This window comes from Podarcis cretensis, assembly GCF_951804945.1.
Source record: "Podarcis cretensis genome assembly, chromosome: 8".
Lineage (NCBI taxonomy): Eukaryota > Metazoa > Chordata > Lepidosauria > Squamata > Lacertidae > Podarcis > Podarcis cretensis.
The window spans coordinates 9288625-9303841 of record NC_137177.1 but is presented as its reverse complement, the minus strand read 5'-3'; the positions used below and the strand labels follow the sequence as shown (position 1 = coordinate 9303841).

General features: G+C 47.6%; 1 protein-coding gene across 1 annotated transcript in view; it reads right to left on the bottom strand.

The window, feature by feature from the left end:
- EXOSC5 (exosome component 5) overlaps nucleotides 1-15217 on the bottom strand; it is a 46718-nt gene that overhangs the window by 7947 nt on the left and 23554 nt on the right. Inside the window, exon 5 of the mRNA XM_079985773.1 lies at nucleotides 13785-13874. Coding sequence (XP_079841899.1) covers nucleotides 13785-13874 — 90 coding nt within the window. The remainder of the gene's footprint in view (nucleotides 1-13784; nucleotides 13875-15217) is intronic.

Here is a 15217-nt window from a genome sequence, read left to right as displayed (position 1 = left end):
TTATTTAGCTAGCTAAAAACATGGGGGGTGGGGGGAATCAACACTTAAACATTAACAGAATTGGTTAAAAATGAATCAAAGGCATGCCATTAATTATAATAAAAACAGCACAGCACCAGTCCTTTAACTAAAAAAAAAAAAGTCGATTTCCAAAAGCCTGCGTTCGAACAAGAAGGTGGAAGGACAGCAAAGAGGGAGCCAGTCTAGCTTTTCCAAGGAGGGAGTTCTAAAGTCTGGGAGCAACCACCAAGAAGGCCCTGTCTTGTGTGTCTGTGAGGGTGGCGAGACTGAGATAAGGGCCTCCCCAGAAGATCTCAGAACCCAGGCAGGTTCATATGGGGGAATACTGGCTCCATAAAGGGCTTAATAGGTCTGAATTGTGCAAGGAAACAAACTGGTAGCCAATTGAGTTGTTGTAACTGCTCCCTATAACCAGCCCCGGTCAACATTCTGGCTGCAGCTCTCTGAGCCAGCTGAAGTTTCTGAGCAGTCGCATGTAGAGCACATTACAGAAATCCAAACAGAATGCAACTAAGGGATGTGTCACTGTGATATGTAGTGGAACTAGACCATGAGAGAGAGAAATAAGGACAGCTTACGAATATCACAGCATGCCACGAAGCGTGCAATTCTAGGAATATCATTAGAACACGGAAAAACTAATAATTGGATAGGACCAAGATGGAAAGCTACAGATGTAGTGGGAAAGGCCACAAAGTTAAAATGGACACATGCAGGACATGTGGCAAGAGGTGATCTGGGCCGATGGAATAAGGCTGGGTTCGCATAGAGACCCTACAAGTTCAAAAGACCAAGGGGATGACCACTATGGGATGGGTGGGTGATCTAAAACTAACAACAAGGCTTGTGGGGAGGCAACAGCTGTTTGACAGTGGAACGGGCTCCCATTGGTGGGCTCTCCTCCTCTGGAGGTTTTTAAGCAGATGTTGTGTGGCCATCTGTCATGGATGATCTAGGTAAGATTCCTGCATTGTGGGGGGTTGGATTGGATGACCACAGGGGTCCCTTCCAACTCTACCAAGACCGGCGGCAGCTAGACTGGTGACTGGGAGCGGCCGCCGAGACCACATAACACCGGTCTTGAAAGACCTACATTGGCTCCCAGTACGTTTCCGAGCACAATTCAAAGTGTTGGTGCTGACCTTTAAACGGCCTCGGTCCAGTATACCTGAAGGAGAGTCTCCACCTCCATCGTTCTGCCCAGACACTGAGGTCCAGCGCCGAGGGCCTTCTGGCGGTTCCCTCCCTGCGAGAAGTGAGGTTTACAGGGAACCAGGCAGAGGGCCTTCTTGGTAGTGGCGCCCGCCCTGTGGAACGCCCTCCCACCAGATGTCAAAGAGAACAAGAACTACTAGGCTTTTAGAAGACATCTGAAGGCAGCCCTGTTTAGGGAAGCTTTTGATGTTTGATGTATTATGGTATTTTGATATTTTGTTGGAAGCTGCCCAGAGTGGCTGGGGACGCCCAGCCAGATGGGCGGGGTATAAATAAATTATTATTATTATTATTATTATTATTATTATTATTATTATTATTATTATAACGAGAATGGCAAAGAACAATGGAGAGAACCTGAAGGGGCGTATGGCCAAAGATGGATGTGAGAGGCTGCAAAAGAAAAAGATATGCACACACCCCACATTAAATGCAACCTCACAAATCTGTTTACATAGAAATATGAAAACAGCCAGCAATTAAAGCTATACAACACAACAACTAAGATGAAGTATAATGGGGGGGGGTGACTTTTTGAAGCTAGATGGTGGACTGTTCTGCTTTCTCTTTCTCTCACCCCCTGTGCCCAAACATTGCCACAGCTTAAGGGCTTATCACCTCCTCCTCCTTTTGTGGGCAAAGGACCAGTTTTTTTCACAGACAGCCACCTATGAAGTAGATTTAAAGCGCTGCTGCAGAAGCCAGCCAAGCAAATCCCGCCCGGCTCAGGAGCCGCAGGAAAGGAGGAGGCAGAACAAGAACACTGGGGGGACCAGGCAGCTCTCGGCTGCGGCTGAAAATGATGGGAAACGTTGTCCTCCCTTCCTTCTCATCTTCTACACAGCACGGTTTCCAAGCCAGCAGCGTTAGCATGCGGCTGGTGTCTCCGAGCTCATGCCGGCGATGGAAGGTAAATCATAATTATTTATTGCCTGTGCTCTTGCCGCCTGTTGCTCTTGCGAGGGGCAAAACTTTCCCCCAGCAGAGGATTCGGCAGCTGCTGATGGATGCTGGCTCTGTGTGCTGTTCGCCGCCAGCACCCCAGCTCCTGGTGCGCTGGAGTGGCTCCCAGGAAGGAGAAGGAGTAATGTAGAGACCACGGCTCTCTTCGTACCATAGGGCTCTTTGCGGTAGAAGGCAAGAGATTCCTACAAACCCCTCTTGTCTCCCTTTTGGGGAAGCAAAAAGCATGAACGAGCACAGTTCAATTCTACCTTCCTGCCAGGCTTGTAAAGGGTTGCAGAAGGGGTCGCAGGAGGGGGGCTCAGGGAGATGGGGTACAGCTTGGGTACAGTCCCATCGGTCAGCTGGTGAGGCTTGGAGGGTCACATTCAAGCCATGGGCCAGAGGACCCTCCCTGTCCCTCAAGTCACTACACAGTTGTACCTTGGATCCTGAACACCTTGCGAGTCAAACGTTTCGGCTCCTGAATGCCACAAACCCAGAAGGAAGTGTTCCAGTTTGCAAACATTCTTTGGAACCTGAACGTCTGACACGACTTCCACAGCTTCTGATTGGCTGCAATCTAAAGTTTTAATAGGGGGACAATGTTCTTTTAAATATTGCCTATAAATCTCCCATTCCTTTTTAAACTTCTCAGTTGATCTATCCCTGATCTTTTCTGTTATATTTGCTAGTTCCATATATTCAAGCAGTTTAACTTGTCACTCCTCTTTTGAAGAAGAAGAAAAAGAAGAGGAGGAGAAGGAGGAGTTTGGATTTGATATCCCGCATTTCACTCCCCTTCAGGAGTCTCAAAGCGGCTAACATTCTCCTTTCCCTTCCTCCCCCACAACAAACACTCTGTGAGGTGAGTGGGGTTGAGAGACTTCAGAGAAGTGTGACTGGCCCAAGGTCACCCAGCAGCTGCAGGTGGAGGAGCAGGGAATCGAACCCGGTTCACCTGGTAGCTCTTAACCACTACACCACACTGGCTCTCCAGGGATGGGATTTTATCTCCTTTCCACCCCTTGGCAACCAGCATCCTCGTTGCTGTTGTTGCTACAAAAAAACCCTCCTTTTCTCTCTTGGAATGTCTGATGCCATAATACCTTAGACAGGGGTAGGCAACCTAGGGCCCATGGGCCACAACCGGCCCATGGGGGTCATTTAACTGGCCCACAAACCGCCCCTGACCCAAGCCACCCGCTCGGCAAGTCCCTACGTGCCACGCTAAACCGGCTAGGGGACTCTCTTCTGTGGCGCTGGAAATCGCAGACGCACATCCGGCCCATAGATGCATCTCCTCTGGAGTGAACCGGCCCAGTGTGAGGTAAACCTTGCCGACCCCTGACCTAAGAGGAAGGCTTCCGGTTTTTTGATAAACGTTGTTTTAAACATTCTTTAAAAAATTCATTATATCCAAGTTCCCAAAAGCTATTTAGATTTTTTTTGCAACCCCACCACATGTGGTACATTGTTCCCTCTAGCTCTCTACACCTCCAGCATAAATTTGAGTTGGTTTTGTACATTTTGGCCAGTTTGCTGGGGGTGATGTGGCATCTTCATAAAGTTTTCTTTTGTAGTAAAACAAGCCGTAAATTTCTGTTCCCTTCTCCATAAATTTTCCCCTTCTGCCTTCTGTATGTTATATCGAAAGTCCTTCACCCACTGCACCATAAACGATTTTACTTCTTCGTTTACAGGAAAAACTTCCTGGCAATAAGAGTTGCTTGACAGTGGAACAGACCACCTCAGAAGGTTCATTGGAGGCTATTAAGCAGAGGTTGGATGGCCATCTGTCAGGGATCCTTTAGCTGAGATTCCTGCTTTGCAGGGGGTTGGACTAGATCACTGTTTCCCAACCTTGGGCCTCCAGCTGTTTTTGAACTACAATTCCCATCATCCCTGACCACTGGTCTTGCTAGCTAGGGATGATGGGAGTTGTAGTCCAAAAACAGCTGGAGGCCCAAGGTTGGGAAACACTGGACTAGATGACCCTTGGGCCCCTTCCAACTCTATGAGACCTTCTTCTCAGGTGTTAAAATAAGCAGAGGTGACTCTCTTGGTAGTTCTGCCACCCTCAGAAGCTTGGGGGGGAGCAGAGAGTGGCAGCCCAGGAAAGTCCATTATTTGTGGCAGCCCCTAAATCAGTGGTTCTCAAACTTCTTGCTCTGGGCCACACTCTCAGAATAAATATTTGCTTGCATCACAACAATTTTTTTTATTGATAGCAAATATGCTGGAAAACACATCTGGGATTGTCCTCAGTATCTCCTGGTGCTCTTGCTTTCGTTTTGAAAAGGTATCTATCCATCTTATGCAATTTTTTTAAAAAAATTACTTTTATAGTAATACCATACCACTCTGAAATATTTAAATGTTTCTTTGATCATCGTTGAATCTTCCTGCCACTCTTGCCATCCTCTATAGTGTGATGAGCCACACCCTCGAAAAATCAATTCCCTAAGTTATGGAATTCCTTCGCCACAGAAGTGCACCTGACAGCTTTGCTATGAACCCTTTGGAGAATGCCGAACACATATTTCTTTACCCTAGTTTTTGATTATATATATATATATATATATATCAAGTTGCAATCATCATTTTTTTTAGTGTTGTGTTTCAGTCTGACCTGCCTTGGAACCTCCTGGTGAAGGTTCCTGGTGAATAATAAATATTATTCTGGTGGCTTATATGGATATAATTTGTAGGGGGGGGGGGTGTATAAGGAACTCCATTGCAACCACTTTCCGCTTCCTCGACTCTCGCCATAAAAAATGCCTCACAATATGTTAGATGAACCTCGGAGAGAAGGAAATAACAGTTTGTATTTTTCTGTTTCGGCATCTTCCTCTCTCTCTATCTCTCTTTTAAAAAAAAAAAAGCACTAAACTGATTAGAATTCACCCCAAAACAAAAGCAATTTCTGCTCCCCCCCCCTTTCTCTCGACAGAAACACTTGTCTAATTAATGGCGCCTGGCTGCCACCTCCGTTCAATAGCACATTAGCGTTCATAATTGTTCCTTTAGAGCAGGACGGGCGCGGCGTTCCAAGCCGTTTGGCAGGGCCGAAGCAACAGTAATGAGAAACGACTCCACAGCCCACGACCGGAATACTAAGCGGCTTCCCTAAATGTCTTCTGAGGGGAGGAAGAGAGGAAGCAATTCACACAGGCCCCGCTTCGCAGGCCCTGCCTACCTGACGCAGATACCTGTATTGCCCCCCCCTTCATGAACAAATCCCCCCTCCCCTCACTTTTCTGCCTTGGGAGAGCAAACAAGAGGTGATGGATGAGGTGGGACAGATGGCCCGGCCAATTCAGACGGATACATCCAATAAACGTGACTGGCAGACGGCTTTCCAAGGCTCCTGCCAAAACACGCTGTCAAGAGCGATTTAAGGAGACTGGAGCAGGAGCTCCAGATGTTCGGCGACCGAAACAGCGACTGGCCACTGGCCTGCTCAAACAGGCTCCGTGCTTGGGGTCTGCTAGCCTTCAGGGGTCAAGACCTAAGGGCAGCTGCAACCCCATACATCCCATAATGAGAGAGAAGATGCGGAGAACAATCCTTTAACGAATTCAGACACAATAAAGAGCAACGAGAGAACCAGTTCTAGCGTCGGTGGTGGCACTGATATTTTTCTTACTACCACAGCAGCCATTACCGTATTTTTCGCTCCATAAGGCACACTTTTTTCCTCCTAAAAAGTAAGGGGAAATGTCTGTGTGTCTTATGGAGCGAATGCGTGGTCCCTGGAGCCGAACTGCCCAGGGGCAAAAAGCAAATTGTGCTTTTTTCTTTTTTTTTAGAAAGAGGGAAGTGGGTGTTGAAACAAAGCTGCTGAGCAGCTGATCGGCAAGCGATAGGGAGGGAGATAAGGACTCTAGAGATAAAGGAGGCTGCCTGGGAAGGGGGAGGTAAAAGCACATGGGTCCTCAGGGTTTTTGCATTGGGTCACCCCAAATTCACCATCAGATTACAAAGCATGTCCATGGCCACAGCCTGCACCAAAAAATCATGCATCCACTGTTTCGTGTTACTATAAAGAAGCAATGTGGCAGCAAGAAGCAGCTAAGTCAGCTGCTTGTGGCTGGAAAGCCAAACAGGATGTGTGTGACTGTTGCCATGGGAACAAAGGGGCAGTCCATTCTGCTGTTGAGTGCAGACATGTTTTCTCTGTACTGATGTGAGAGACAGAAATAAAGGATGTAAATAGTTTTCTGTCTGCTTCTTTCCCCTCCCTGGGGGGACACCAAAGGGGAGAGAGAAGGAACGGTGTGTTTTTCTCACAGCCTGAGAAAAATCGCCGAGACCTCGCCAGCTTATCTGCCGGGAGTAGCAGCCGGGAGGTCGCCAAGGAATATCTGCCGGTGCCTACGCTGTGGCACATTCCTCTGACCCAGGCAGAATTCCAACAGTGGTAGCAGAGGATGGTTGATGGTTTCTTCGATCCATGGGAGTCTGCATCAAGGAGTGGCAGAGCTACTGTATTCATCGCTCCATGGAAGCCTGAAGTGAGAGGCTAATCCCTCTGCAGCCAGAAGCTGACCAGACGAAGCTGAGCCAAGCCACGGAGCCCAAAGGTATGAGATTTTCGGGCTTAAAAGTGTGAATGCAGATTGATTCATTCTCTGCTTCACGGGGAGCAGCGTTTGGGAAAACAGCTCCAGTGAGAAGAGGCCTGCATTCCAGAGATTCTTGTGGTTTTTTGCTGTACAAGGAAAGGAATGCACTGTTGCTAAGCAACGCCCTTCAGTGAAGGCTGAGCCTCAGAGAGAAGTGAAAGTTACAATGGAATGTTTTGGCTACAGAGTCTGAAGAGCTCTTGGAAGAAACATTCCAACGCAGCCAGCGTTAAGAGCTGCCAGGTGGCAAGAGTGTAAACAAACCAGCTTTTGGATTTTAGAGGCTTGTGTTTGAGAGTTAAAGGCAAGGACTCAAAATGGATGCAAAGAAGGGAAGTTTGCCTTCTCCATCCCTCCTGACCAGTGACAATTATGCATCTTGGTCTATTAAGATGAAGGCCCTGCTGCAGAATCAGAGACTGTTTGGGGTGATTGAGAACCCGATCCCTGCAGCACCAACGCGTGCTTGGGAGTCACAGGATGTGAAGGCCAGAACGGCTATAATTCTGTGTGTGTCAGACTCTCAGCTTATCCATATACAGAGTTTAGAGCACGCGAAAGATGTTTGGGACACGCTGAGAAGGACACATCAGAGAGATGTAGGTTCTTCAGCGTTGCTGTATTTTGAAAAGCTGACCAACCTGAGGCTTGCACCTGATGGAGATATACAAGCGCACCTGACGGAAATGAAATTTCTGCGTCAACAGATGGTGGAACGTAATTTCCGTCTGCAGGAGGAAGTGTTTTGCTTCATGGTGATAAACAGCCTGAATCGGACTTACAAAACCATTGCCAGTCAGCTGGGGTCCCTCCCAGCGCAAGATTTGACTTCGGAGAGGGTCTTTGCCGTCGTCCTTAATGAACAGGACAGACTTGCTGCCCTGGAGGTCAAGGACAGGGGGAGACAAGAACGGAGTTCTGACACCCCCACTGCTGTTGCTACTGGAGAAAATACTGTAGCTTTGAACGTTGTCCGATGTTACAATTGTGGACAAACTGGGCATCTTCAGCGGAACTGTAAGAAGCCACGTCAGAACAAAGGAGCCAAGGGAAGCTCCACGAAGTCTGAGGCATCAGGCAGAAGTCATGCCAAGTCACAGGCGAAGCCTGCAAAGGCCTTGATGTCGAAAGGAACCAAGCCAGAAGTGGAGACCGCATTTGTCATAGACACGGGCGCCACATTTCATATGTCCCCAAACAGACAGCTATTTTCGTCGTTTAAGAAGCAAAGCTTCGCTGTACAACAAGCCAACGGTCAAGAGCTGGAAGCCACCGGAATTGGGACTGTGTATCTTAAAAGTCTGAACTTGACTATAAACTATGTTTATTTGGTTCCAGAGTTGAAATACAATCTGCTCAGCGTTTCGCAGATTGCCAAGAAGGGACTAAAACTGTCCTATGATGATGAGAACTGCGAGATCTACAAAGATGGAGAGCTGTATCTTTCTGCCAAAGAGAAAGATGGACTGTATTTGTTGACTTTTGATCAAAGTGATTACATGAAATGTAATTCTTGTGATTCTAACATAATCTCTTTTGCAGGTCTGGCCAAGAAGGACGCCAAGCAGGTCACCTCAAGGGTCAACAGAGCATTTCAGCGGGTGTATGCTGATGTGATTGGTCCTCTAGCACCATCTAGAGGCAATGCAAAATATTACCTAATATGTGTTGATTCTTTCACAGGTTTTGTCTGGATTTATCTTTTGGAAAGACCAAAAGACGCCTTAGAAAGATTTAAAGAGTTTTGTGACAAAGTTAAAAATATGCATGATGCTGACATAGATTGTCTTTGCACAGATGAGAAGCCAATTTTTCTTTTACAGGATTTCCAGAGGTTCCTGAAGAAGAAAGGGATAAGACACAAAATTGCTAGTTCCGAAGAAGCTTGGAAGAGATGTGTCTGTGTTAGGGTGAACAAAGAATTGCAAAAGGGAATGCATGCACAATTGCTTAGTTCGCATCTGCCACATGAGTACTGGGCTGAGTCGCTAATGTCATTTACTTATACGTGGTTGAGAAAGTGTTCAAAAGAGTTGGGATGTTCTCCTTTTGAGAAACTGTTCCACAGAAAACCTTCTGTTGCCCATTTCAAGGTTTTTGGGTCTCATGTGAGAACAGAAGCTCCAGGTGGGGTAAAGAATGCCAAAGGCATTTTTGTGGGTTATGAAAAGGGTCTCTACAGAGTAATTTTGTCTGAATCTGGTCAGGTGATTCTCACAAAATTTCTAGAGAGTGCTCCTAAACAGGAGAGAGTGATTGTTCACACATTTCCCACTGGAGATGATTCTGATGATGATGATGAGTTTGATCTTATTGAGTTCAGTAGTACTGATGATGACAGCAATAGCTCAGACAGCTCAGTTGTCACAGTCATTGAGAGGAAATCTCACATAATGACTAGACCCTCAGAAGAGGAGGATGAACCACTGATTAAGCTTAGTACTGGTTCTCCAGAGAGTTCAGAGGCTGAACCAGAAAGCAAGGAAGAGCAGCACCTCTTACGTAGGTCTGAGAGAGCAACGAAGGGTGTACCACCCAAGAGGTATTCAAAAGAGTTTGCCAACCTAGCTATTGCATGTGTTGCTGTTGTAAACGACCAAGGTCAAACTGAAGCTGTGTCTGAGTCAGAGACAAAGGCACAACAGAGAGTTGCTAACCAAGGTAATGCAGATGCACTCATTCCTTGGAAGTCACACAACCAGAGAGGTACATTGGTGAAACCAATGGCGGGTAGTTCCAAGGGTGGAACTGAAACAACAGGGGAGTGTTATACATATAACAACTGTTTGTTTTCTTCTCTGGATGATGCATTGCTCGCTGCACGCATTGATTCTTTAGGGGGAGTATGTTACTATAAAGAAGCAATGCGGCAGCAAGAAGCAGCTAAGTCAACTGCTTGTGGCTGGAAAGCCAAACAGGATGTGTGTGACTGTTGCCATGGGAACAAAGGGGCAGTCCATTCTGTACTGAGCACCGGATGTTAGCTCAGTGTGTGTGTCATATGACCCGTACTGGAAGTACATGGGTGGAGTTTATTCTTACTGCTGTTGAGTGCAGACATGTTTTCTCTGTACTGATGTGAGAGACAGAAATAAAGGATGTAAATAGTTTTCTGTCTGCTTCTTTCCCCTCCCTGGAGGGACACCAAAGGGGAGAGAGAAGGAACGGTGTGTTTTTCTCACAGCCTGAGAAAAATCGCCGAGACCTCGCCAGCTTATCTGCCGGGAGTAGCAGCCGGGAGGTCGCCAAGGAATATCTGCCGGTGCCTACGCTGTGGCACATTCCTCTGACCCAGGCAGAATTCCAACATTTCGTGGGGCCGCAATGGTGCAAAAATGTGGTTATAAAGCACGGATCCACATGGATTCTCAGGATTTTTGAATTTGGCTATCCCAAACTCACTGTCAAATCACATATCATGTCTATGGCCACAGCATAAACCACAAAAATCATACATCCACTGTTTCGTTCAGAATATTTTTTTTTCCTCCTCTAAAAACTAGGTGCGTCTTATGGTCAGGTGCGTCTTATGGAGCGAAAAATACATTGATTTCCGAGGGAGGTGGCCATTTGCCGCAGCAGGCCCTGCAGGCTGCATTTTCCCCATTTGAAGCACAGTAAAACCCCACAGCAACTGGCGAAAACGGCACGGCAAAAGGGCGAGAGGGAAGCAGAGCCTGGGACTCCAGGCAATATATCACCTGAGCCACAGTTTCCATGGTAACTGACCACCTCCGTCTTGAGTGTGCCATGGACTCCCCCACCACCACAAGGTGAGGCACGGCAAAGCCATCGCCCGAATGTCGATGAGGAAAGAACAGAACGGCACCCAAGGGCTGCGAGGAGAAAGCACTCAAACATCAGCCCAGTGTAAGCTGGTCTCCGACCGTAATAATAAAAAATTATTATTATTATCAACCCAGTATACAGAATCCAAGCCAAGCGATGGCCAGAGTCCCACGAACAATCAGAATGGGTCTGGTGGTTTTAACTTAATGCCACAATTTTTTCTTTGTTTTATTTATTACATTTAAATACCGCCTTTATATTCCAAGGATCTCGAGGCGGTACTGTACATGCTTCTCCTCTTCCTCCCCATTTCATCCTCACAACAACACTGTGAAGTAGGTTAGGCTAAGAGATGGTGACTAGCCCAAAGTCACCCAGTGAACTTCATGACAGAGTAGGGACTCGAACCCCTGCTCTCCCAGGTGCTAGTCCAAAACTCTAACCCAGGGGTCAGCAAACTTTTTCAGTAGGGGGCCGGTCCATTGTCCCTCAGACCTTGTGGGGGGCCAGACTATATTTTTTTTTTGGGGGGGGAGGGATAAACAAATTTCTATGCCCCACAAATAACCCAGAGATGCATTTTAAATAAAAGGACACATTCTACTCATGTAAAAACACACTGATTCCCGGACCATCCGTGGGCCGGATTTAGAAGGTGATTGGGCCGGATCCGGCCGAAGGGCCTTAGTTTGCCTACCCATGCTCTAACCATTACGCAGCACAGTCTCTCTCTATCTCTCCCCCCACTTATTATTTTGAGCCAGAGCAACTGTACAGAGAAGACAGCTTAACAAAGAAAGAAAAGGGCACCAAGGTTTAACTACAGCCACAATTAAACAGGCCAGGATGATCTCCCCCCCCCCCTTTTAAGTCTTTACCTGGCACTGAAAAGGTACTACCAAGTGTAGAGATCCCAGGCTGCTAAGTGCTCCCAGTGCAGGATAGCAGCAGAATCCCATAAACTCAGGTCTGCTCAATGTGTCCTGAGAGGAGGCAGAAGAGGACAGCCCAAGTTTTGGTTCTCATGCCATCAGCTCTTGAAATGCGCTCACACACACACACACACACACACACAGAGAGAGAGAGAGAGAGAGAGAGAGAGAGAGAGAGAGAGAGAGAGCATTTTATTCTTTAAGTTGCCTTGGGCGCCTTATCTGAAAAGCAGTATATAAATGAAATCCATCAATATCACCCCCCAAGCAAGCAGATGCTAAAAATATTTCTGCAAGTGCCTAAGAGCGCAGGATAAATAAAGCAGCATAATCAGGGTTGGATCAAAGAAGGCAGAAGAATGAGAAATTAACTCTGAACCAAGAACAAATGGGAATGGAAGCGAGAAGCCGTTTACAGCAGAGAGGTCACCTGAAAGCCTCGGCAAAGCAATTCTGCACAGAAGGCCTGCTTGTCTGCAGCCCAGAGAAGCAACTTGTTGTCCTGGAGGACCAGCCTTAAAGGTTTAAAGGCAGCCTCCTCCCTCAACCTGAATCCTCTGCTTTGAACTACAATTCCTATTATTTACTTCGGGGTTTTGCTTTACTTTTATTAAAAGGCTGTTAGGTCCAGTCATGGCCAACTCTGGGGTTGTGGCGCTCATCTTGCTTTACTGGCCGAGGGAGCCAGCGTACAGCTTCCGGGTCATGTGGCCAGCATGACTAAGCCTCTTCTGGCGAACCAGATCAGCGCACGGAAATGCCATTTACCTTCCCGTCGGAGCGGTACCTATTTATCTACTTGTACTTTGACGTGCTTTTGAACTGCTAGGTGGGCAGGAGCTGGGACCGAGCAATGGGAGCTCACCCCGTCACGGGGATTCGAACCGCAGACCTTCTGATCGGCAAGCCCTGGGCTCTGTGGTTTAACCCACAGCGCCACCCGCGTCCCTTTGCTTTTATTAACTGAGGGCAAATCAGCCAAGCTGTTGCTTTCAGAAGGATGTTAAGAAGAGCCCAGGCCAGGCCCTTAAAGGATGCCTACCTAGGCTAGCATCCTGGTCTCACAGTAGCCAATCAGATGCCCAAAAGGAGGTCAAAGAATCATAGAGGGACCCCCAAGGGAATTCCCAATGCAGGAATCTCAACTAAATAATCCATGACAGATGGCCATCCAACCTCTGCTGAAAAACCTCCAATGAAGGAGAGTCCATCACTTCCCGAGGGAGACTTTTCCATTGTCGGACAGCTCTTAGTGTCCTGATGTTTAGCCAGAATCTCCCTTCTTGCAACTTGAATCCTACTTGAGTGCTACCATCCAGAGCAGGAGAAAACAAGCATGCTCCTTCTTCCATCTGACAGCCCATCTGACAGATATTTGAAGATGGCTGTCATATCTCCTCTCCGTCTCCTCTCTTCCAGGCCAAACATACCCAGCTCCTTCAAGCGCTCCTCGTAAGGCTTAGTTTCCAGACCCCTACTTTGGCCACCTCATGAGAAGAGAAGACTCCCTGGGAAAGACCCTGATGTTGGGAAAGGTGGAGGGCACAAGGAGAAGGGGACGACAGAGGACGAGATGGTGGGACAGTGTTCTCGAAGCTACCAGCATGAGTTTGACCAAACTGCGGGAGGCAGTGGAAGACAGGAGTGCCTGGCGTGCTCTGATCCAGGGGGTCACGAAGAGTCAGACACGACTAAACAACAACAATCATCTTGGTTGCCCTCTTCTGCACACCTTCCAGCTCAGGGGTCAGCAAACGTTTTCAACAGGGGGCCAGTCCACTGTCCCTCAGACCTTGTGCGGGGCCGGACTATATTTGGAGGCGGGGGACGAATTCCTATGCCCCACAAATAACCCAGAGATGCCTTTTAAATAAAAGGACACATTCTACTCATGTAAAAACACACTGATTCCCGGACCGTCCGCGGGCCGGATTTAGAAGGCAATTGGGCTGGATCCGGCCCCTGGCCCTTAGTTTGCCTACCCATGTTCCAGCTTATCAACACCCTTCTTAAATTGTTTTCTGCCCACCTGTGATTCCCTGCGACTGATATTCAGGGGCGGGCAGCAAATGCACGTGTATCCTGCTTAAATTGCTCCTTGTGTGTTGGCAACTGCAGTGAATGGTCCTGAAAGATTATTCAAAGTGGACTCTGACAAACAGATGCCACAGGTAATACACAAAGAACCTTTGGTGTGGAATCTGAACTCGCTGAGGTTCAATGCACCTGGCCCGGACCAGGCCCATTATAGACTCACCTGCTCCACTGAACACGTCCCCTTTGTGCTTGACATCAACACCTTCTTCTCAGTGCTGTCAATGGCAAATGTCAGAACTGACTGGGCTTCCTGCAAGAAGAAAAAAAAGCCCTGAGGTTTGCAGATATACAGTACTATCAAGATCAAGAGGCTGTAAGCCAGAATGGGTAAACCCAATTAACTCTCCCAAGTATTGCGGGACCAGCGGTCTTTGCCTACATAGCCAGCGGTCAGATGTGATAAGAGCCACAATATACCCGGGTGGTGCTGTGGGTTAAATCACAGAGCCTAGGACTTGCTAATCAGAAGGTCAGCGACCAGGTGAGCTCCCATTGCTCGGTCCCTGCTCCTGCCAACCTAGAGTTCGAAAGCACATCAAAGTGTGCAAGTAGATAAATAGGTACCGCTCCAGCGGGAAGGTGAATGGCGTTTCCATGTGCTGCTCTGGTTTGCCAGAAGCGGCTTAGTCCTGCTGGCCACATGACCCAGAAGCTGTATGCCGGCTCCCTCGGCCATTAAAGCGAGATGAGAGCCGCAACCCCAGAGTTGGCCACAACTGGACCTAAATGGTCAGGGGTCCCTTTACCTTTACCGTAACCCATAACCAGCTCTAGAAGGTGGTAAATTGGGGTCAGGGCCCCGGTCAGAAATTTTGTGGTTAAGGAATCTGAGAGGGTAAGGAATAGCTGTACAACATCCAGAACCTAAATGCAGGCACTTTAAACTGGCATAATTACTATGTCTTTGGAAGTAGTTGCACTGAATCCTACCTGCACATTTCCCGAGATATTTCTTTTCTTTTCTTTTTTGAAAGAGCCTTGTTAAAAATAATAACAACGAAATACAGTATTGTAACTCAGGAGGGACTTTGTGTTGGAAGCTTGGGGGCTGGAAGAGAGCATTAAGGATCTCCTGATTGCTAGACCATCCCTGTATCTTTAACCTCTTGAGCTGACCTCTCTCTCTTTCTCTTTGTTGTTCATTTCATAGAATCACTGCTTGGAAGGTCCAGCCCCCTGCAACGTAGGAATATGTAGCTGTCCCTTAGAATCATAGAATCACAGAGTTGGAAGAGACCACAAGGGCCATCGAGTCCAACCCCCTGCCAAGCAGGAAACACCATCAGAGCACTCCTGACATATGGTTGTCAAGCCTCTGCTTAAAGACCTCCAAAGAAGGTTCCTTATGGGGAAGAACCCCCTTATGGGGTTCGAACCTGCAACCTTGGCATTGTCAGCACCACACTCTAACCAGACTGATTATGTCTTAGGTTGCATCCTGTTTCACAACTTCCTCCTCCTCTTTCAGACCGCAAGATGAGTGGTCATTTTTTAACTATCCTCTGAGAGGACAAAGGAGCAAGCATGTCTGCCTTGCTATTCTCTAGACTAGTTAGACTAGAACGCAGAACTTTTCTATCCCATAAACAACTT